Source organism: Macaca fascicularis, chromosome 18 (assembly GCF_037993035.2).
Source record: "Macaca fascicularis isolate 582-1 chromosome 18, T2T-MFA8v1.1".
Taxonomy (NCBI): domain Eukaryota; kingdom Metazoa; phylum Chordata; class Mammalia; order Primates; family Cercopithecidae; genus Macaca; species Macaca fascicularis.
Genome location: NC_088392.1, coordinates 41,104,849 through 41,128,697, shown reverse-complemented (window position 1 = coordinate 41,128,697; position 23,849 = coordinate 41,104,849). Strand labels below are relative to the sequence as shown.

The 23,849-nt window shown below is 47.5% G+C and overlaps 1 protein-coding gene across 28 annotated transcripts in view; it reads left to right on the top strand.

The window, feature by feature from the left end:
- Positions 1–23,849, top strand: part of CTIF (cap binding complex dependent translation initiation factor) — a 339,224-nt gene that overhangs the window by 112,545 nt on the left and 202,830 nt on the right. For all 28 annotated transcript variants that reach the window (XM_074022308.1, XM_065533854.2, XM_074022313.1 and 25 more), the window contains 2 exons: positions 20,593–20,666; positions 21,275–21,379. In XM_074022308.1, the coding sequence (XP_073878409.1) occupies positions 20,593–20,666; positions 21,275–21,379 (179 nt within the window). The remainder of the gene's footprint in view (positions 1–20,592; positions 20,667–21,274; positions 21,380–23,849) is intronic.

The window sequence follows — 23,849 nt, the reverse complement described above, 5'->3', positions numbered from 1 at the left end:
ACAGTTAGGCAGCTCAATTAATAAAAAAGATCATTCTTTGATTCAGCTGCAAGCCCCCTTCTCATTGCTCCAGCTGATGGGTTTTTTTTTTTAACTATTTTGCTTGTGTCTTTTGGACTTTCCTCAGCAGCCCAGCATGGCAAGTCTTTTTTGAGCTAAATATCCTCATTCCTGCATGAGGAATTGCCTTTGCTGTGGTTGAGTCATTCCTTTGTTTATCTGTTTGTTCTTTCACCTATTGATCAGCTCCCATCAGCCAGTCATCACTGAGGGCTGCTGTACTCCAGGCTGGGCACTGGGCACTGGGATGGTGAGGGATGTAGCCATGGTGACTGTTTGCGTGGAGGGTAGAGTGGAGAGGACAGATGCTCAAGCTGCAGTGTGAAGATGTCTGGGACATGACATGATGGTCCTTCGGGCCTGGGTCACATGCCCAGGAGCACTAGAAGTGTGCGCTGTGATTCCCCTTAACATTCCTCCCAGAACCAAACATGGCACAACCTCTGTGCTCACCAGTGTGTGTGTCTGTCTTTCAGAAAATGCCATCTGTCCCTAACTTCGAAGTGCCTTCTGGCTCCAGCTCACTTGGAGGAACAGGATGCCACACTTACTAAACAATGCTGACAACTGGCTCCTATAGGGAGAACCATCAGCAGCCATGCATTGGGTGCTTGCTGTATCCATTCTGAGCCACATGACCTGGTCTCTGCAATCAGGGAAGCTAGAATCTGCTTAGGGAAATAAGCCATTTTGGAGGAGATGGCAGCATGTGAATACGGGGAGGAGTAGCCTGGTGTCTGCACAGGGCCTTGCATTCTAGCAGGAGAGGTGAGACATACAGGCAAAGGGGGAGCCGCCATGCTGTCGTGGAAGCAGCCATGCTGTCGTGGAAGCCGCCATGCTGTCGTGGAAGCAGCATGGCACCTGGGTTTAGGAGATGTGTTTTCAGCCTGGTCTGTGCTTCCAACATACTATTGAATCCAAACTTACTATTGGATCATGGATAAGAAACATTATCTTACTGCAGCCTCAGTTTCTGCTCTATAAAATGAGGAGGTGAACTAGATGTAAGGCCATCAAAATGTCTTGTTAAAAATATAGACCTAAACTTCTGCTTCTGGAAAATGCAATAGATGTTCTCGTCCATATTTCTCCTGCTAAATACAACTAAAAACCCAAGACATTCTGTATAAAATGAACATAAGAAGACTCGGAGAGGTGGAGGGAAGAAGGCAGACCCGCTAGGGTGCCCAGGACCTGAGAATGACACAGTGAGAAGCTTGTTTTCTTTTTGCCTCATGTGTCCCACACTTGGCACTAGGAAATGCTAATGGACATAGGCAAAAAATAAAAAGCTGCTCTCTGCAGGAAACAGACTAAGAAAAGATAGAAAAATATAGGATAGAAAAGAAGGAAAATTATAGGAAAAGACCCAGCAAGACAGAAAACTTTTTTTTTTTTTTTTTTTTGAGATGGAGTCTCACCCTGTCGCCTAGGCTGGAGTGCAATGGCGCAATCTCGGCTCACTGCAAACTCCACCTCCCAGGTTAAAGCGATTCTCCTGCCTCAGCCTCCCAAGTAGCTGGGATTACAGGCATGCACCTCCACACCCAGCTAATTTTTGTATTTTTAGTAGAGACGAGGGTTCACCATGTTGGCCATACTGGTCTCGAACTCCTGACCTCGTGATCCACCCGCCTCGTGATCCACCCGCCTCCGCCTCCCAAAGTGCTGGGATTACAGGCATGAGCCACAGCGCCCGGTCCGACAGAAAACTTTTCGACAGTAACTGCTCTACCCCAGCCAAACACCACAGAAAACAACCCAACCCCCATCCATCCCAGCCAAGACTGAGTGGGAGCTCAGATTCCACCCCTGCTGGGCTAGAAGAGGGGCTCCAATCCCCTACCAGAGTAGTGTCAGAGAAGGCCAGTGGGGAGCTGCGACTTTCATCCCCAACTGGTGAGAAGGCTCCTACCCACACCCCATGGTGTCACTGGAGGCAGCAGGAACCTGACTTGCACCCCCACTGGGCAGTATCGAGGTGTCCCTCTCCTTCCTGCTGGGGTGGTGTCAGAAAGAGTGAGTCGGACTGCATAGATGCCCAGGGGTGATGAGGCCAGCCCCACTGCAGTGTCAGAGGGGACCACATGGGGATCCAGAACTCCCACCTCCATCCAGCAGTGACAGCGAGCACCCCTGGGGCATCAGAGGAGGTTGAGTGGGCAACCTGGACTTCCACTTCTGCCTGGCAGTAATGAAGCTATCCCCTTCCCTTTTCCTCTGCCAGAGTGGTACCACGAAACGCAGTTAAAGCAGAAGGTTTAAATATGACAGTCTCATGAACTAGCATGAAAATGTCTTGGTTTCAATTAAAAATCATTTGTCATACCACAAACAAACTGATTGAAATAAACAATCAATGGATGTCAACACAGATGCTAAACTGGACTTTATCGTCATTAAACTTTTGCTCTGGGAAGGACCCTATTAAGAGCATGAAGAGACAAGTTTCAGAGAGGGAGAAAATATTTGCAAAACATATCTGACAAAGGACTTGTATTTAGAATATATAAAGAACTCTCAAAACTCATCATTAAAAAACAATCCAATTAGAAAATGGACAAAGTAAAGCGACATTTTTCACTGAAGACATTTTTCCCTGAAGGTGATGTACAGATGGCAGATAAGCACACAAAAAGGTATGCAACATCATTAGCCATGACAGAGACACAAATTAAAACCCCAACAAGACATCACTACACTCTGATCAGAATGGTTAAAATAATTTTTTTTAAGTGACAATGTCCACTTCAATTTGGCAGTATTAAAAAAAAAAAGAAAAATGTGACGGCCAAGAGCAGTGGCTCATGCCTGTAATCTCAACATTTTGGGAGGCCAAGGCAGGTGGATCGTCTAAGGCCAGTTCGAGACCAGCCTGGGCAACATGGTGAAACACCATCCCAACAAAAAATATAAACATTAGTTATGCATAGTGGCACACACCTGTGGTCCCAGCTACTCAGAAGGCTGAGGTAGGAGGATCACTTGAGCCTGGGAGGTGGAGGTTGCGGTGAGCTGTGATCACACCACTGTACTCCAGCCTGGCTAACAGCGAGACCCTGTCTCAAAAAAAATAAATAAAAAAAAATAAAAAAGAAAAGAAAAATGAAATGACAGTGCCCAATGCTGGTGAGAATGCAGAGAAACTGAATCACTCCTACAGTTATAGTGGGGATGTAGAATGGTATAGCCATTCTGGAAAACAGTTTGGCAATTTAAAAGAAAAAAAAAACAAAAACCAAAACCTGCAAGTACCATATGATTTGATTGAGCAGTTGCACTCCTGGGTGTTTATCCTAGAGAAATGAAAACTTATGTTCACACAAAAACTTGTACTCAACTGTTTATAGCAGCTTTGTTCACCATAGGCAGAAACCTGGAAGCAGCTCAGGTGATCTTCAGCAGGTGAATGGTTAAACACTGAGCAATGGGAAGGAATGAACGAGTGATGATGCAGCAGCCTGGAGGAGTCTCCAGAAATCATGCTGAGTGATTTTCAAAAAGCCAGTCCTCCAAAGTTGCATACTCTGCAATTCCATTTATATAACATTCTTGAGAGGGCAAAGTAATAGAAACGGGGAGGAGGTTTGTGGTTGCCAGGATGAGGGAAGGGCTAGGGGCAGGAGGAAAGTGGACGTGGCTGTAAGGGGCAGCCTTGTGATGGTGGTAGTGTTCTGTGTCTCCACTGTGTCAGTGTTGATACCCAGAGGTGCTAAATTGAACTTCATCATAATTAAACTTTTGCTCTGGGAAGGATCCTATTAAGAGGATGAAGAGACAAGTTACATTGTGGCATTGAACTATAATTTCCTCATGGAGGGAAACTGCATATAGGGCACAAGGGGTCTCTTTGTATTACTTTTTACAAGTATATATGAATCTACAACCATCTAAAAATAAAAAGTATAATTTGTAAAAAGTATAAAAAGTATAATTTAAAAATACAAAAAGTAATTTGTAAAAAGTATTTTTGTTTCCTCAGAACCTTACATGGAGATTCCACACAGAAACAGGAAAGGGATAGAACCATTTTGGGGGGGCAAGGGGAGGAGTCCTGCCTGCTTTCTCCCCCAACTGCCCGCCTCATGGCTCTTAGAACATCTCTGCAGGACTCCTAGGTCACCCCCCAGACCAGATGATCTCTCAGCCCTCTCCTGTCATGACCTTCTTTAGTTCTGAGTCTGGTACTGGCAGAAAAGGACAGATCTTTGGGGCCTGGGGAGTTCAAAGAAGGCCTCCTTTTGAGGCAGACTTTGAGGATGGGATGGTGTTGGAATGGGGAGCGTTGATTTTCCCCATCTCCTGGAATCCTTTCCCTGGCAGGAGCTGGGGACAGTTGAGGAGGATCCCATTATTTCAGCGGGAGTTGGACAGGCAGCCAGCCAGAAATGGCCTCTGGTGTGGCCCTGTCCAGGACAGGCTCAAATAGCATGGCCCATTTAAAACCTAAATCACAACCCTAATTAGCTGAGAGTGGGCAGAGTGTTGGCCTAGGAGAAATATACTCGACCACAGGCATCATCGTTGTCTCCTATCTCTCTCTGGCCTTTGGGTCTTAATTCAAAGACAGATGGAGCATGGGGGAAAAGACAGGATGGACAGACAGACACAGATGTCCTAGCATGAAAGGAATGGCCTTTCCCTCCCAAACTCAGCTTTAGTGCCACCCAGAAAGCTGTCTCTGCTGGGCTCTGCCCTGCTGTTCGCCTGCTTCAAAGGCCCATGGGGGTCTATTTCCCCCTTTCCCAGCTGCATCTGGGGAGCTGTCCTTGGTTCTGAACACACACACACACACACACACACACACACACACACACACACACACACACACTTGCCAAGATAGGCCTGTTTCTCTTTGGGTTCTGCCCCCTGCCACCTCCCCTTGTGCTTTCCCCCTTAGTTTCTCTCTGAGCAGATCCAGCCATTCTCAAAGTGTGCTTTAGTTTGCGCCTGAGAGGAGTTTCAGATCTGGCCCACAGGAAGCCTCTGTTTGGCCCAGGAGATGAGTCTGGGGTCCTCTGGTCCAGGAACATTTCATGTAATGTAAAAGGCCTCATGGTGTCTCTCATATATTCCAATGTAGAATTGCCAATGTAGCCTATGTAGTCATGGGACCAGTAGAGAAACTTTTTGGACCAGGTCCAAAAAGTCAGAGTGAGGCCAGGTGTGGTGGCTCATGCCTGTAATCCCAGCACTTTGGGAGGCTGAGGCAGGTGGATCACCTGAGGTCAGGAGTTCGAGTTCGAGACCAGCCTGGCCAACATGGTGAAACCTTGTCTTTACTAAAAATACAAAAATTGCTCATGGACCTGCTCCAAGATGGCCAAATAGGAACAGCTGTGGTCTGCGGCTCCCAGCATGATCGACACAGAAGACGGGTGATTTCTGCATTTCCAACTGAGGTACCTGGTTCATCTCATTGGGACTGGTTGAACAGTGGATGCAGCCCACGGAGGGTGAGCCGAAGCAGGGTGGGGCGTTGCCTCACCCGGGAAGCACAAGGGGTTGGGGGATCTCCCTTTCCTAGCCAAGGGAAGCCGTGACACATGGTACCTGGAAAAACGGGACACTCCCACCCAAATACTGCACTTTTCCAACAGTCTTAGCAAACAGCACACCAGGAGATTATATCCCACGCCTGGCTCGGTGGGTCTCATGCCCACAGAGCCTTGCTCACTGTTAGTGCAGCAGTCTGACATTGACCTGCAAGGCAGCAGCCCTTGAGGGGGAGGGGCGTCGACTATTGCTGAGGCTCGAGTAGGTAAACAGAGCAGCTGGGGAAGCTCGAACTTGGCAGAGCCAACCACAGCTCAGCAAGGCCTGTTGCCTCTGTAGACTCCACCTCTGGGGGCAGGGCATAGCTGAACAAAAGGCAGAAGAAACTTCTGCAGACTTAAATGTCCCTGTCTGACAGCTCTGAAGAGAGCAGTGGTTCTCCCAGCATGGTGTTTGAGCTCGGAGAATGGACAGACTGACTCCTCAAGTGGGTCCCTGACCCCAGTGTAACCTAACTGGGAGACACCTCCCAGTAGAGGCCAACTGACACCTCATACAGGCGGGTGCCCCTCTGGGACGAAGCTTCCAGAGAAAAGATCAGGCAGCAGTATTTGCTCTTCTGCAATATTTGCTGTTCGGCAGCCTCTGCTAGTGATACCCAGGCAAACAGGATCTGGAATGGACCTCCAGCAAACTCCAACAGACCTGCAGCTGTGGGACCTGACTGTTAGAAGGAAAACTAACACACAGAAAGGAATAGTATCAACATCAACAAAAAGAACACCCACACCAAAACCACATTTGTAGGTCACCAACATCAAAGACCAAAGGTAGATAAAACCTCAAAGATGTGGAGAAACCAGAGCAGAAAAGCTGAAAAATCTAAAAACCCGAGCGCTTCTTCTCCTCCAAAGGATTGCAGCTCCTCGCCAGCAACAGAACAAAGCTGGATGGAGAATGACTTTGATGAGCTGACAGAAGTAGACTTCCAAAGGTCGGTAATAACAAACTTCTCCTAGCTAAAGGAGGATGTTCAAACCCATCATAAGGAAGCTAAAAACCTTGAAAAATGATTAGATGAATGGCTAACCAGAATAAACAGTGTAGAGAAGACCTTAAATGACCTGATGGAGCTGAAAACCATGACATGAGAACTACTGATGCATACACAAGCTTTAATAGCAGATTTAATCAAGTGGAAGAAAGGGTATCAGTGATTGAAGATCAAATTAATGAAATAAAGTGAGAAGAGAAGTTTAGGGAAAAAAGATAAAAAATGAACAAAGCCTTCAAGAAATATGGGACTATGTGAAAAGACCAAATCTATGTTTGGTTGGTGCACCTGAAAGTGAAAGGGAGAATGGAACCAAGCTGGAAAACACTCTTCAGGATATTACCCAGGATAACTTCCCCAACCTAGCAAGGCAGGCCACCATTCAAATTCAGGAAATACAGAGAACATCACAAAGATACTCCTCGAGAAGAGCAACCCCAAGACACATAATTGTCAGATTCACCAAGGTTGAAATGAAGGAAAAAATGTTAAGGGCAGCCAGAGAGAAAGGTCAGGTTACCCACAAAGGGAAGGCCATAAGACTAACAGTAGATCTCTCAGCAGAAACTCTACAAGCCAGAAGAGAGTGGGGGCCAATATTCAATATCTTTAAGGAAAAGAATAAAAAAAAAATTTTTTTTTCACCCGAGAATTTCATATCCAGCCAAACTAAGCTTCATAAGTGAAGAAGAAATAAAATCCTTCACAGACAAGCAAATGCTGAGAGATTCTGTCACCACCAGGCCTGCCTTGCAGGAGCTCCTGAAGGAAGCACTAAACATGGAAAGGAACAGCCAGTACCAGCCACTGCAAAAACATGCCAAAGACCATCAATGCTAGGAAGAAACTGCATCAACTAATGGGCAAAATAACCAGCTAACATTATAATGACAGAATCAAATTCACACATAACAATATTAACCTTAAATGTAGATGAGCTAACTGCCCCAATTAAAAGACACAGACTGGCAAATTGGATAAAGAGTGAAGACCCAACATCAAGACCCATCAGTGTACTGTGTTCAGGAGACCCATCTCACGTGCAGCGACACACATAGGCTCAAAATAAAGGGATGGAGGAAGATCTACCAAGCAAATGGAAAGCAAAAAAAAAAAAAAAAAAAAAAAGCAGGGGTTGCAATCCTAGTCTCTGATAAAACAGGCTTTAAACCAACAAAGATCAAAAGAGACAAAGAAGGCCATTACATAATGGTAAAGAGATCAATTCAACGAGAAGCGCTAACTATCCTAAATATATCTGCCCCTCATACAGGAGCACCCAGATTCATAAAGCAAGTCTTTAGAGACCTACAAAGAGACTTAGACTCCCACACAATAATAATGGGAGACATTAATACCCCACTGTCAATATTAGACAGATCAATGAGACAGAAGGTTAACAAGGATATCCAGGACTTGAACTGAGCTCTGCACCAAGCTGACCTAATAGACATCTACAGAACTCTCCACCCCAAATCAACACAATATACATTCTTCTCAACACCACATCACACTTATTCCAAAATTGACCACATAGTTGGAAGTGAAGCACTCCTCAGCAAATGTAAAAGAACAGAAATCACAACAAACTGTCTCTCAGACCACAGTGCAATCAAATTAGCACTTAGGATTAAGAAACTCACTCAAAACCTCACAACTACATGGAAACTGAACAACCTGCTTCTGAATGACTACTGGGTAAATAACAAAATGAAGGCAGAAATAAAGATGTTGTTTGAAACCAATGAGAACAAAGATAAAACATACCAGAATCTCTGGGACACATTTAAAGCAGTGTGTAGAGGGAAATTTATAGCACTAAATGCCCACAAGAAAAAGCAAGAAAGATCTAAAATCGACACCCTTACATCACAATTAAAAGAACTAGAGAAGCAAAAGTAAGCACATTCAAAAGCTAGCAGAAGGCAAGAAATAACTAAGATCAGAGCAGAAATGAAGGAGATAGAGACACAAAAAAAACCTTCAAAAAATCAATGAATCCAGGAGCTGGTGTTTTGAAAAGATCAACAAAATTAATAGACCGCTAGCAAGACTAATAAAGAAGAAAAGAGAGAAGAATCAAATAGACGCAATAAAAAATGATAAAGGGGGTATCACCACTGATCCCACAGAAATACAAACTACCGTCAGATAATACTATAAACACCTCTATGCAAATAAACTAGAAAATCTAGAAGAAATGGATATTTCCTGGACACATACACCCTCACAAGACTAAGACTAAACCAGGAAGACGTTGACTCTCTGAATAGACCAGTAACAGGCTCTGAAATTGAGGCAATAATTAATAGCCTACCAACCAAAAAAAGTCCAGGACCAGAGGGATTCACAGCTGAATTCTACCAGAGGTACAAAGAGGAGCTGGTACCATTCCTTCTGAAACTATTCCAATCAATAGAAAAAGAGGGAATTCTTCCTAACTCATTTTATGAGGCCAGCATCATCCTGATACCAAAGCCTGGCAGAGACACAACAAAAAAAGAGAATTTTAGACCAATATCCCTGATGAACATCGATGTGAAAATCCTCAATAAAACACTGGCAATCCAGCAGCATATCTAAAAGCTTATCCACCATGATCAAGTGGGCTTCATCCCTGGGATGCAAGGCTGGTTCAACATATGCAAATCAATAAACATAATCCATCACATCAACAGAACCAACGACACAAACCACACGATTATCTCAATAGATGCAGAAAAGACCTTCAACAAAATTCAACAGCACTTCATGCTAAAAACTCTCAATAAACTAGGCATTGATGGAACGTATCTCAAAATAATAAGAGCTATTTATGAAAAACCCACAGCCAATATCATACTGACTGGGCAAAAATGGAAAACTGGCACAAGACAGGGATACCCTCTCTCACCACTCCTATTCAGCATACTGTTGGAAGTTCTGGCCAGGGCAATCAGGCAAGAGAAAGAAATAAAGGGTATTCAGTTAGGAAAAGAGGAAGTCAAATTATCTGTGTTTGCAGATGACATGATTGTATATTTAGAAAACCCCATCGTCTCAGCCCAAAATCTCCTTAAGCTGATAAGCAACTCTGGCAAAGTCTCAGGATAAAAAAATTAATGTGCAAAAATCACAAGCATTCCTCTACACCAAGACAGACAAACCGCCAAATTGTGAGTGAACTCCCATTCACAATTGCTACAAAAAGAATACAATACCTAGGAATCCAACTTACAAGGGATGTGAAGAAGGACCTCTTCAAGGAGAACTACAAACCACTGCTCAACGAAATAAAAGAGGACACAAACAAATGGAAGAACATACCATGCTCATGGATAGGAAGAATCAATATCGTGAAAATGGCCATATTGCCCAAGGTAATTTATAGATTCAATGCCATCCCCATCAAGCTACCAATGACTTTCTTCACAGAATTGGAAAAAACTACTTGAAAGTTCATATGGAACCATAAAAGAGTCTGCATTGCCAAGACAATCCTAAGTAAAAAGAACAAAGCTGGAGGCATCACACTACCTGACTTCAAACCATACTACAAGGCTCCAGTAACCAAAACAGCATGGTACTGGTACCAAAACATAGAGATAGACCAATGAAACAGAACAAAGACCTCAGAAATAGCACCACATATCTACAACCATCTGATCTTTGACAAACCTGACAAAAACAAAAAATGAAAGGATTCCCTATTTAATAAATGGTGCTGGGACAACTGGCTAGCCATATGTAGAAAGCTGAAACTGCATCCCTTCCTTACATCTTATACAAAAATTAATTCAAGATGGATTAAAGACTTAAATGTTAGACCTAAAACCATAAAAACCCTAGGAGAAAACCTAGGCAATACCATTCAGGACATACGCATGGGCAAGGACTTCATGACTAAAACACCAAAAGCAATGGCAACAAAAGCCAAAATAGACAAATGGGATATAACTAAACTAAAGAGCTTCTGCACAGCCAAAGAAACTACCATCAGAGTGAACAGGCAACCTACAGAATGGGAGAACATTTTTGCAATCTATCCATCTAACAAAGGGCTAATATTCAGAATCTATAAAGAACTTTAAAAAATTTGCAAGAAAAAAACAAGCAAACCCCAACAAAAAATGGGCAAAGGATATGAACAGACATTTCTCAAAAGAAGACATTTATGCAGCCAACAGACACATGAAAAAATGCTAATCATCACTGGTCATCAGAGAAATGCAGATCAAAACCACAGTGAGATACCATCTCACACCAGTTAGAACGGCAATCATTAAAAAGTCAGGAAACAACAGATGCTGGAGAGGATGTGGAGAAATAGGAAAGCTTTTACACTGTTGGTGGGAGTGTAAATTAGTTCAACCATTGTGGAGGACAGTGTAGCGATTCCTCAAGGATCTAGAACTAGAAATACCATTTGATCCAATTATCCCATTACTGGGTATATACCCAAAGGATTATAAATCATGCTACTATAAAGATACATGTACATGTATGTTTATTGTGGCACTATTCAGAAGAGCAAAGACTTGGAACCAACCCAAATGTCCATCAATGATAGACTGGATTAAGAAAATGTGGCACATAAACACCATGGAATACTATGCAACCATAAAAAAGGATGAGTTCATGTCCTTTGCAGGGACATGGATTCAGCTGGAAACCATCATTCTCAGAAAACTATCACAAGGACAGAAAACCAAACACCACATGTTCTTACTCATAGGTGGGAATAGAACAATGAGATCACTTGGACACAGGGTGGGAAACATTACACCCCAGGGCCTGTCGTGGGTGTTGTGGGAAGGGGGTACGGGGAGGGACAGCATTAGGATAAATACCTAATGTAAATGATGAGTTAATGGGTGCAGCAAACAAACATGGCACATGTATACCTATGTAACAAACCTGCACGTTGTGCACGTGTACCCTAGAATGTAAAGTATAATTTAAATAATAATAATAATAATAATACACAAATTTGCTGGGTGTGGTGGCTTGCACCTGTAGTCCCAGTAACTCGGGAGGCTGAGGCAAGAGAATCGCTTGAACCCAGGAGACCGAGGTTGCAGTGAGCCGAGATCATGCCACTTGCACTCCAGCCTGGGCCATAGAGCAAGACTGGAAAAAAAAAAAAAAAAAAGCCAGAGTGACTGCATGAGGCCCCAGGAAGCAGAAAGCAGGGTGCAGGCCAAGAATCCTGTTTTCCCTACTCTCAGCTCAAACCAGACACCCTGTCCCGCAGCTAGCTCCCCTGGGAACCCCGTGTCCGTGAAGTGAGAGAACCGTATTAGGGTCAGGCTTGCCTCTTGGCCCTCATGGAATCTGGAAGGACATCTTGAACTGAGAAGGATGTGGACTGTGACTGGGAGTCCTTTGGGGAGCAGGGACAACATCACCTTTACCTCTCTCATGCCCAGAGCTGGGTCCTGCACAGCCCAGCTGCTCAATGACTGAGGGTGCACTGTATCTGGGGGTTTCCGTTCAGGAGGCCGGTGCTGAGGGCTGGCCACCTCTGCCCCAGTGTCACCTGATGCAGCAGACCTGCTAGGGAAATCCACACCAGTCTGCCCTAGAATTCTCTAGGGGAAACTTTCCCCATGACTGTCCCAACAATGGAGAGCATCCTCCTGCTGTCCTGTCTCATTCAGCCAGGCTCTGCCTAGTTTCTAAACACTCACAGCCTGGAACTGTCATTACACACATGCCCCCAAATATGGACTTGCACAGCAAAAATCACTGTGCAGTTGTGTATTCATAAAGAAAAGCCAGCAGCTAGAAAGTCTGTTGTTTTCACTGCATCTGACTTTGTATGTTTTTCTACCATATAGCAACTCACTCTCACCTTGTTGCATTCACGCATGCGTGGAGACCGCGGCCTCACTGCGTACCCACTCACATTCCATAAACGCTCTCTCTTCACTGCAGATGATGCACTTCCTCCACCAGCACTGCCTTCCCAATCATTGACAAAGATAGGTGAGGAGAATCCAGAAGCTTACAGGGGAGGGATACGTTCCTGCTTTATGCAAATCTCTGCAGTAGTGTCAGTTTACCTGACTGAATAGAGTAACTACATGCACAGTGTGCAGTGGTTAGAGCGTGGCCTCTGGGCCACACGGTCTGTGCTCCCATCCTGGTAACTGGCTCCACGAACATGGGCAGGTGCTCTGTGGCTCAGTCTCCCCATCAGTAAAATGGGGATGGTGATCATACCATCTGCTTCTTAGAGTTGTCGTAACAGTGTCATGCTTGGGTGGTGCTGGCACATACTGCATGCTGGGTCAATATCTCCTATTGTCATCATCTTTATTCTTGGCCCTTCCAGGAGTCTGACCTCCCCTGAGCTGGGGATGTCTCTGGGCCCTTCCCAGAGACAGCTTCAGTTGCCCTTCCCACAAGCAGGCTGTTTGTATTTTCTTTTCCACATGGCTTGAAGTGCTCATTATCCCTCTGCGACCTATTCTGCCAGCAGTATGGTGCATCCTGGCATGGGGCCCCTAATTGCCAGTAAAAGGGACTGTCGCAAAGGATTCAGCAGTTTAAGTGCTAAGAACAACCCACTGAAAAGGATGATTGTTTTTGATAAGGCGTCTCAGAACCTTGGCATTTCAGCAACCTGGGGGGCAGGACCTGGGTGCTCTCAGGGCTGGAGAGGACGCTGTGCTCAGAGGGAAGCTGTGGTTACCAGGGCCAACCATGGAATTGCCAACTGGAGAATGTTCTTTAAGAGGCCACTGAGGTTTTGATGGATAGCTGACAGTGCCTGGCCACTGAGACTGTACGAAGAAATATTTAATGCATGACCCTGGGTCCCAAGGCTAGGATGAGGGGTGAATGGGCAGGAAGATACAACAAGGAAGTGGAGCCACAGTTCCCACCATCAAAAGGGGAGAGAGTTAACAGAAAGTGTGTTAGCTGAGTATTTCCCAAAGGGGGTTCCATGGAACCCTAGGCCTGCAAAATTCTCTGTGAAATGAAAAGGAAGAGTGGGATAGATTTCTAGCCAAAAAAGCTTGGGAAAGAAATATTGCATATTCCACTTCCACATATATGAAGAATTAACATCCACTGAAGAAGTTCTGCAATAAAATTTTCAACATCTTAACAATTTTCTACATTTTAATAATGTATTAGCAGGCTTATCATTCAGTATATACCAAACATCTGACTATATAATCTTTTTGAATTTTTTCCCTGTTAAAACTTGAACATTTTGAGGAATAAGGAATGAGGACCATTTAGAGGAATGAGGCTTTCTGAAAGCATCGTCTGTGAACCATCCCAGCTACACTAAATTTAAACCACCAACCCTGCCTTCTCTGAGTGATTCTGATGCACACTGACATTTAGAACCAGGGGATTGTTGCTTCCAGAGGAGCACCCCAGGGAGCTCTGCAGTAGAACAATGATGAGAGGAATCAGCTCTGCACGGGAGTGTGCAGGGTACGTGCTGTGAACGGCGTGTGCTATGGGGTTCGTGGGGTGTGGGCTGCTGAGGAGGCTGCAGAGCTGCAGGGAGGAAGAGTCCCCACCTAGATCCTAGCAGGAAGGAAGACCCGTGGGAGTGGGAGGGTGTGGAGAGAACATTCTTTTGTTTTCACTGAGTCCAGGAAGAGTATAGTAGTCCGAAGTGAAATATGACTCCATACACGCTGCAGCTCTGTGTGCCCTAGAGCCACATCGCAGATGGACAGGGTCCGAGCCACACACCCTGCGCGTTACCCATGTGGTCGCAGGAAGCTGAAGCGTTGGACTTGAGAGGCAAGTCCAACGCTTGCCTGGGATGAGCCGAGCTTGCGTCCCCTTCTTCTCTGTCCTCAGCTTGACAGCCACCTCTCTATGTGGGTCCTCAGTGTGAGCCCGAGGTGAGGTGGTGGGAGAGAGAGGTGGGTCTGTTTCCTGGTGAGAAGTTCCGGAACTCAGGTACAGTCTGCCTGCGAGAGGTCTGCCTGCAGGCACCTGCCTTCCTGCTTCTCTAACTTCTCTGGCTTCTTTGGACATTTGAGGGTTTGTAGAACAGGTGACACATGCATGTGTATGTGTGTGTGGTACATGTATGTTTGAGTGCGATGTGTATGTGTGGGGTGTATATGTGTGTGTATGTGTGCATGGTGTGTATGTGGGTGTGGATATGTGTGTGTGTGTGTGTATATGCCTGTGTGCATGGTGTGTATATGTGTCTTGTAGTATGTATATGTGTATGGTCTACATGCATGTTGTGTGTGGTGTGTGCCTGTATGTGTGGTGTGTATAGTATGCATGCAGTGTGTGATATGTGCATATAGTTGTAGTATACATGTATACCACATGTACCTGTATGTGTGGTGTGTATAGTATGCAGGCAGTATGTGATATGTGCATATAGTTGTAGTATACATGTATATCACATGTATATATGTGGTGTGTGCATGTGTGTGTTTGGTGTGTGTTGCGTATATGGGTGTGATGTGGATGTGTATGGATGGATGTGTATATGTATTGTGTAAGTATGATATATGTATGCATGTATGCATGTGGTATATACATATATGTGTGTGGTGTATACATGTGTATATGCACGTGTGGCACATATTGTGTGGATGTGTGGATGTGTCTGTGTGGTATGTATATGCATGTGTGGTGTATACATGTGTATATGCACGTGTGGCACATATTGTGTGGATGTGTGGATGTGTCTGGTATGTATATGCATGTGTGTGGTATACATGTGTATATGCACGTGTGGCACATATTGTGTGAATGTGTGTGGATCTGTCTGTGTCTAGTGTGTATATGCATGTGTGTGGTATGTATGTGTGTATGTGTGTCTGTGGCATGTGTACGTGTATGCATATGTAGCATGTGTGTGTGTCAGGGGCTGCAAGGTTTGAAGGCTGGAGTTCAGGACCTAAGAAGGGGGCTATCCAGGCACTTGTATGACTGTAAGCATTTGTCTGGCTCCAGAGCCATGTGGCAGGGCTGGGTGACAGAGTGGCCACTTGGGTGCTCTCAGCCCAGGGCAAGCGGGCCCTGAGGATGGGCATATGAAGCCATTGGGCTCCTGGTTGTCCAGTTTAGCTTGGCAGTGAATAACTCTGTTGAGTAAAGCCTGGTTCCCTGGGCACTGCCTGGGCCACCACCTCAGCATCAAGGGACAGCAAAGGAAAGCTCTGCAGTTGAGACTCTTCCTGCTCTGGGCTGAGGCTGGAAGGAGATGGATGTCTTCTCCACGTGCCAGGCTATTTCTCCAGCCCCTGTTGATGAAAGTTTGCCTTTAGTGGTTATATGCTTGTCTTGTCCCATTGAAACAAACTCCAAGGAGGTGTCCAGATTCTTTTTTTTTTTTTTTTTTTTTGAGATGGAGTCTCGCTCTGTCGCCCAGGCTGGAGTGCAGTGGCCGGATCTCAGCTCACTGCAAGCTCCGCCTCCCGGGTTTACGCCATTCTCCTGCCTCAGCCTCCTGAGTAGCTGGGACTACAGGCACCCGCCACCTCGCCCGGCTAGTTTTTTGTACTTTTTAGTAGAGACGGGGTTTCACCGTGTTAGCCAGGATGGTCTCGATCTCCTGACTTCGTGATCCGCCCGTCTCGGCCTCCCAGAGTGCTGGGATTACAGGCTTGAGCCACCGCGCCCAGCCCAGATTCTTGATATGCACTGCAGTTCTTGTATCAAGTAGAGTGGTAATAAAGAGCGTGGCCCCGGTGTCCAAGGTGTTGCCCTATACCTACTTCTCCAGAGACTCAGCTTCTCGTCTGCCAGTTCCCTAGTCTTTGTGGTGCTCTCCTTCCTGATATTCAGACAGAGAGGCCTGATGCCTTGCCCACCACTCTCCTCTGCATGTCCAGCTCAGTGGCTGGGGTCCTCGTTCTTCTCAGTGCTGTCACCTCCACCTGCTGCTCCTCTAGGGCTGCTGAGTTTCACAGCTCTGGGGGTGCCGTCCACATGATATTCTTTCCTGGAGCTGTGACCCCCCAGTGCTCCCGGGGGCTGTGCAAAGATGGGGCCTGGCTCCTTGGTTTTTAAAGGGCTCACCATGCTGGCACTTCTGTTCCTCAGCTCTGAGAATCAGAGTTGCAGTCATCACAGGGGAGGGAATGAGGCAGGAGGCAGGTTAGTGTGAGAGATAATAAGACTCAAGTCTTGTGGCAAAGGAGAAGTGAGACCCGGCCCAAAGGCCCAAGGTGACCTGAGGGGCAGAGCGACAGAGGAAGGAGAAGCAGCCTGGTGCAGAGCTTTCCAGCCTGGGGAAGGAGATGGTCCGTGGCTCACACAGAAGTCAGGAGGCTGAGTTGCAGGGCGGGGGTGGCTCAAGGAGTATGGTGTGTGCTGGGAATGGCAGGGATATTGCTGGGTTTCTTGGCATTTAAATACGGATTTAGGCTCTTGATATCATTCAGGGATATGTTCTCTGAGTTGTAAGGAGTTGTGAGGGTTCAATGAGGAAAATATGTGAGTCCGTCACCTGTGATGTGTGTTGGTTGCGTGACTGCCATGGCTCTTGGAGGAGCACTGGTTGCCACTGTGACTTCAGCACCTGCTCCCCAGCTGGGCCATGGCCCCTCTCCCCAGGCTCCTGTTTCTCGCCCCCAACACAGAGAAGGCAGCAGCTGATCACAAGGCTGTTCTGCAGATGCAGAGAAGGGTGGGATTCCTCTGTACAGAATAAACACACACATGCAGGCGCAGCTTCTGCCCTGGCTCTTTCCCTCCCATCAGCCAGGAGCACATTTCCCTGACCCCAAGAATCTGGAAGTCCAGAGATTGGTCGGTCCCCCACCAGGGATACTGCTTTGGAAATGCCCAAGTTTGCCCTGCCCAGTCACCTCCCTTAGCCCAAGGGTAGTGCCGCCTCCTCCAGGCAGAGAGGTTCCTGCCAGCTCTCTGCACAGGGGCATTGGCCCCCTCACAGCTGCTGCTAGTGACTGTTACTGTGACCTGTCCTCCCTCCCTGCCAGTTGAGGAATAGTAGCTGAGATGCCAACCTCCAGACCAGGAGGGAGAGTTATGTGCCCATCTGTACTGACCTTCAACTGCCTTCAAGGTGAATCACCCTTTTCCTGGAAGATGCTTTGCACTTCTGGGTTTGGCCATGACCTTCTCTACATAGTTGCTCTCTCTCTCCACCCATGTTTCTGACTCTTTAGGGGCCTTAAGGGCCTCAGATCCTAGGACAGTAAATCAATCTTGACATCCTAATCTCGAGTCAGTCTTTCAGCCACAGAGGCAGTAGGGGCACGCTTCCTCCCGTTACAGAGTGGCATCCCTTAGATCAGTTGGCAGGAATCCGAGCTGGCCCTCCTGTGTGCCTGACTTGGCCACTGTGGGGGCACGAAGAGAAAGAGGCAGTCCGGTGGAGAAGATTACAGTCTACTTGGGGAAGGTCCAACACTCATGTAAGAGAGCAGTGACCAAGAGGTGATCCACTGAAGCTGAATTTATAGACGCCAGAGAACATTGGGTATTTAACAGGTCAGGGATCAGGGAAGACACGTGTGGAGAAGGAGGGACTTCAGGTCACTGAGCTGAAGGAGGAAAATGAACAGTATGCTGAATGAGGTATGCAATAGATGCTTTGGAAGCAAGAGTTTTGTATGCATGTTTGATTATTTTTATATTTGCTTTCGATGTCATTTTTGGCTGCTATCCCCAATGACAATTACATTCGAGGCCCAGGAGGGGGGTTGTGAACAAGCCAGTCAACATCTCGGGAGGCAGGGGCTGTCCCCTTGGGGGTTGTGTGATAGAAGGTGAGTCTTTCCAGCTGACCTGGAGTTTCAGAGTTGCATTTGGAGCAAGCAGGACCCCAGGAGTTGGAATGGGGAGGATGTGAGGCAACTTGAAGAAAAGGGAGAGAGGGTGATCCTAGAACATTAGGGGCCACCTGCTTGGAGGACTGGCAACCATGCTGTAATTGATTAGTGATGTCTGCCACTGGCAGCAGAGGGGATGGTAGCAGAACACATGCCAGTCAGAAGGAGCCCATCTACAGGGCATGGTATTTCACTCTGGGATCTCTTTATTTAAATATGAAGCATCTGAAGTCCAGACTGGTGAAGTGACTTTGCCGAGGTCACACAGCTTATTGAGGCAAAAAGAAAACACATGTTTAAAGAAGATGGTGAAAATCACTTGCAGTATATGTCAGGAGCACTGAGCTTCCAGCTCTGGGGAACCCAGGGGGTCCCTGCCATCAAGGGCCCGCTATCTCCTGCGGGAGAGAGGTCACTACAGGAAATAGAAGTGAGAGCTGCAAGAGGCTGGCTCTGCTACTGTAAGTCCCCCACACAGATGGCAAGTTCAGGGCAGAGCGAGGTGACTGCAGTTTGGGAGGCCAGAGGCGCTTCCTGGCTGAGCCAAGCTTTGACAGATGGGGCACATTTGGAGAGGGCAAGAGGGGAGGAAGGCCCAGTTGACAGGCCACGGTCAGAAGCGAAGGGGATTGCGGGGATGGGAAAGGAAAGGCATGGGGAGGAAGCACCCAAGGCTATGGCGGCCCTGAATAAATGTGACTGATCTGCTAGAAAGGATTGTGCAAGCTCTCGGGGCATCCTGGAATGAGGAAGTTTCGAGTTACTTAGAACTGCAGGCTGCAGGCTGCTGGTGCCCAGAGGGAGGGACCAGTCCTCCTGTTATCAATGAGACCCAGGAAGGCTGAGGGACTTGCCCAGAGTCAGACAGCCCAGGTGGTTCTCCCCAGAGAGTCCCCTTGTCCCTTTGACTCCATGAGCCCTCCACCTCTCCTCCAGACTCTCATTACCTCCTGCCTCCTGTCTGTGGGGGCTGGAGTGCCTGGCCCCTTCTGCTTGGAGGCTGGACTGTCCAGCCTTTCCGGTTTTTGTGCCCTCTCCTTCTAGTTAATTAAAGCTGCTCACTCTCTGTCACTCTCTCTCTGGAAAGTAGATTGGTTTCCCCTTCCAGTTACTATCTGAGTTCTTTCACTATACATTCGTTAGTTTGCCTGTTCCTGAACATAATTGGTTCTCTTTTGCATCTGGGTTCTTTTATTCCCTGTATGCTTGTGATATTTATTCATATTGTTGCATGTTATTTTACTTTGTGCTCACTGCGGTGTAATACTCCAATATGTGAACATACCACTGTTTATTTATCGAATCAGCCGATGACAGGCATGTGGGTGTTCTCCAGTTTGGAGCTGTAATGGCTGATGCTGCTGTATACGCTTTGTGTACATGTCTTTTGGTGAGCCTCTGGGCACATTTCTGTGTGTTTATACCTGGGAGTGAATTTCTGGGTCATACGGCATGCACACGTTCAGCTCGGGTGGATGTGGAAGTATTGTTTTAAAGAGTGTGACGATGGAAACCAGATTACAGGGGTAAGAAGGGCTGGAGGGCATCACGCGTGGTCAGGGGGTTGGAGAATTTGCCAGGGAGCTCAGCAGCCGGAGAGCAAAGAAACCAAATCGTAGAAGCTGCATTGAGTAAAGAGGTTTCTGTCACATTGAGTAAAGAGGTTTCTGTCACATAGGGAACACTGGAGGATCAGTTTGACTTGGAGAAATTCAGTTGCTGGTGTAGCCTTGGTCGGTTGGGGACTTCTGGGGAGTAGGACTGAACTGTGAAGGAAGGCAGCCTCCATGGGCTCCCCAGTGGGCCTGACTCTGCAGAGCCCCTGCCTGGGGAGAAGCCGCTGCCATCAGGCTGGCAGTGGTGATGGTGGCTCTGGTGGTACAGAGCCCCTGCTGGGTGTAGAGGCTTTGAGGAGAGAGCCATGGGCTGGGGGCAGCAGGGGCCTGGACCCTTCTGTATAAATCTACAAAACCTCAGTGAAACGAGGGCCCATGCCTGGGGGGAGGCCAGAAGACCCCCAGGCAGTCCCCGACTCTGACTGGGTGCACCAGCTGCCATACTCACTTGGGGGCTCACTCCAGCCTCCCAGCCACCCAGGGAGACAGGGAGGCTTCTACCACCCTCTCAGGCCCAGGCCCCGTGTTCTCAGCATCCTGGCTGAGCAATTAATGTCAGCCCTTTCACCCCCATCTCTTCCAGAATGGCAGCAAAGACAGCTCTCTGGACATGCTGGGCACGGACATCTGGGCGGCCAACACCTTCGATTCCTTCAGGTAACCTCCTCCTCCTCCTTCCCTGTGGTGTGAGGTCCAGCCAGGGACCCTAGCCTCCTTGGGGGGCTGAGTGAAAGCTGATGGTTCATGAGCAAGAGGCGGAGAGAAGCAGAGCAGGGGATGTAGGAAGGATGGGGTGGAAAGAAGGAGGCTGGAGAGAGGAGGCGGTGAGTGTCAGAGAAGACAGTGGAGGCAAGGGGAGGGCCCTCGGGATGGGGCTGCAGAGGCTGGGCCCCGCTTCCCACTCGCCTGCCTCATCTACCTCAGGGTGGCCGGGTCGTCACTTTGAGCTACTTGTCAGAGGCTGGAGAACAGCATTTGGCCCCTTGCTCTCCCCAGCCTTCCTCAAATGTGGGCACGAAAAGACACTCAGGTGTTGCAGAGGCCACTGTGCAATGGGCACCAGGTCCACACTTGTTTCATAAGTATACACTTTCCATGGCAGGGTGATGAAAGTGAGGGGTGGCACCTGGGGCTCCATTCTGAGTGAGGGTCCCCGCCTGGCCCCTGGCGGCCCCTTTCTGCGGGTCTGCTCTGCCAGGTTTGCCCTGGCCCAAACGGGGCTGTTGCCCTCTTGTCTCGATTTCTCACCCTCCCTCGCCCTCTAGTGGTGCCACCTGGGACCTGCAGCCGGAAAAGCTGGACTTCACCCAGTTCCACCGGAAAGTCCGACACACGCCCAAGCAGCCCCTGCCACACATCGACCGCGAAGGGTAAGGGGTGCCGGGACTCTTACACAGGGAGAGGTGGGGCAGGGGACGGGAGTGGTCTTTGCCTCCATAGGGAGGCTGCCCTGCTGCACAGGGGACTCAGGTGGCTAATGCCCCGGCATGCTCTTCCTATGTGGCCCAGAGCTGCAGGCTCACTGACTCCTCCCGGAATCCCTCCATTCCCCTCTGCCCAGCCCCCTCTAGCCAAGCCATCCCCACCTGCTCCTGATGGCCCACAGTGGCCCTGCTTGTCAGTAATCCAGGCCAGTGCAGCAGAATCACCTGGGCAGTGGCACAGAGGACAGGCCCACCCCGGAGTCTCTGATTCTGTAGGCTCAGACTGAGGATGTGTGTTTCTAACAAGTTCTCCAGCAGGTGCTGATGCTGGTCCAGGGACCACACTTGGGGAGCCCCCAGTGTCGTGCCTGATTTTACGCTGGCTTTTCTCACCCTCTATGACTTTGTGTGTCAGTGTTGCCCTCCCCTTTCAAAAGTGGTGTCAGGGCCTGGGCCAACCTCAGGACAGGAATGTGACTCCAGCCAGACACAGTGGTGTGTAACAAATGGCTGCTACTTCTTTTATAGTTTTATATAATTTTTATTGAGGCAGAATTCTTATACTATAAAATTAACCATTGTAAAGTGTTGAATCCACTGGCATTTAGTATGCTCGCCCTGTTGTGCAACTACCATGTCTATCTAGTTCTGAAACATTCTCATCATCCCAATATAAAACCCTATACCCACTAGGCAATTATTCCCCATCCCACCACCACCCCTAGCCCCTGGCAATCACCAATCTGCGTTCTGTTTCTATGAATTGATCTATTTTGGATACTTACAGAAACGGAGTCATATGTGACTTCTTGGGCCTGGCTTCTTTCCCTTGGCATGTTTTTGAGGTTCATTCATTGTAGCATGTATCAGAACTTTATTCTGTGTGTTTTCATGGCTGAATACTATTCCATTGTATGGATATACCACAATTTGTTTACCCATGCATCTGTCAATCCTTACTTGGGTCGTTTCTACCTTTTGGCTATTGTCAAAAATACTGCTGTATCTGTTTGAGTCCTTGCTTGTAATTACTTGGGTATATACTTAGGGGTGGAATTGCTGGGTCATATGGTAATTCTGTTGAACTCTTTGAGGAACTGTCATACTGTGTTCCATAGCAGCTGAATATTCTGCATTCATACCAGCCACATATGAGATTCCAATTTCTCCACATCCCCACCAGCACTTGTGCTTTCTTTTCTTCTTGGTTTTTGTTTGTTTGTGTTTTATTATGATACTGATGACCCTTACTTTTCCTTCCAGCCCTCCCCTGCTCACTCTTGTCTCCCTTTCACTGCAGATCTAAGTATTAGTGACTTTATTGGACACTATACTACATCTCACATGTCTTCCTGCTGCTATATTTGTCCCACCCAACCTCTCCTCTTGGCAGCACTGGTCCCATTGTAGTGTAATGAGCAACAACCCGTGGAAAGAAATGGGCTCATTCCTACTTTAGAGATGAGGAAAACAACACTCAGAGAAGCAAAGTGACTTGCCTGAATAACAGAGCCATCATTTAAGGCCAGGCCTCTGACACCGTCCAACCCCTAGTTCATCACATCAGGGTATTCTTAACCTCCTTAAAATTTTCTGCAAATTTGTATGTGTGCTTTCACACGTGTGTGTTGCTGGGGAGAGGCCCATCACTTGCATCAGACTCTCCCGGGAGACACCAGCCTCTCACACACCTCCTTTTTTCATTTCTCTGCCTGTTGTGGGTTCCATTTCTCTTTGGATGACGAGGGAGAGATGGCTTTGTGCATGGAGGCACCAGTTAAGATGGAGCATAGGAGAGACAGAGCTGCGAGGCTCCCGACCCTGCCTTACCCCATCCACCCTGCACACTGCCTGCTCAGACCACTCATTCAGTTGCAGGGAGGCCATGCTCCTTCCAGGCTACTGAGCTGCCCAGAGCTGGGCCTCCACACTTCTGTGCTTAGGAAGGATGGCCTTACCTACCTTATATAGCAGGTCAGCTTCAGGAAGGGGTTGTGAGCAAAGGTGATGCTTGCCCTGTGTCCTGTTGTAGCAGTGCAGTGGAGCTCGGGTATGCCACAGGAATAGGAGCAGGATTTTGCTTTTCTCAAGTTCAGTGTAGCTAGTCTGTCACTAGACCTGCTGGGTCCCTGCATGGTGCTGGATGCCAGGAAAGTAGACATACACAAACACACACACACACACACACACACACACACACACACACACAAGTATACAATATAGTCCCTGCCCAGAAGGACTGTTCAATCTACTGGGAAAAGGAGACATGAACCCATTTATGATGGAGACTGTGTAGGGGAAGAAAGACTAGACTATGTGGTGTAGACATATAGACTAGACTATGCAGTGTAGACATATAGACACTAGGAAGTATAAAGTGTGATGCCTGGTGCAGGGTTAAATAAACTCAATGCAA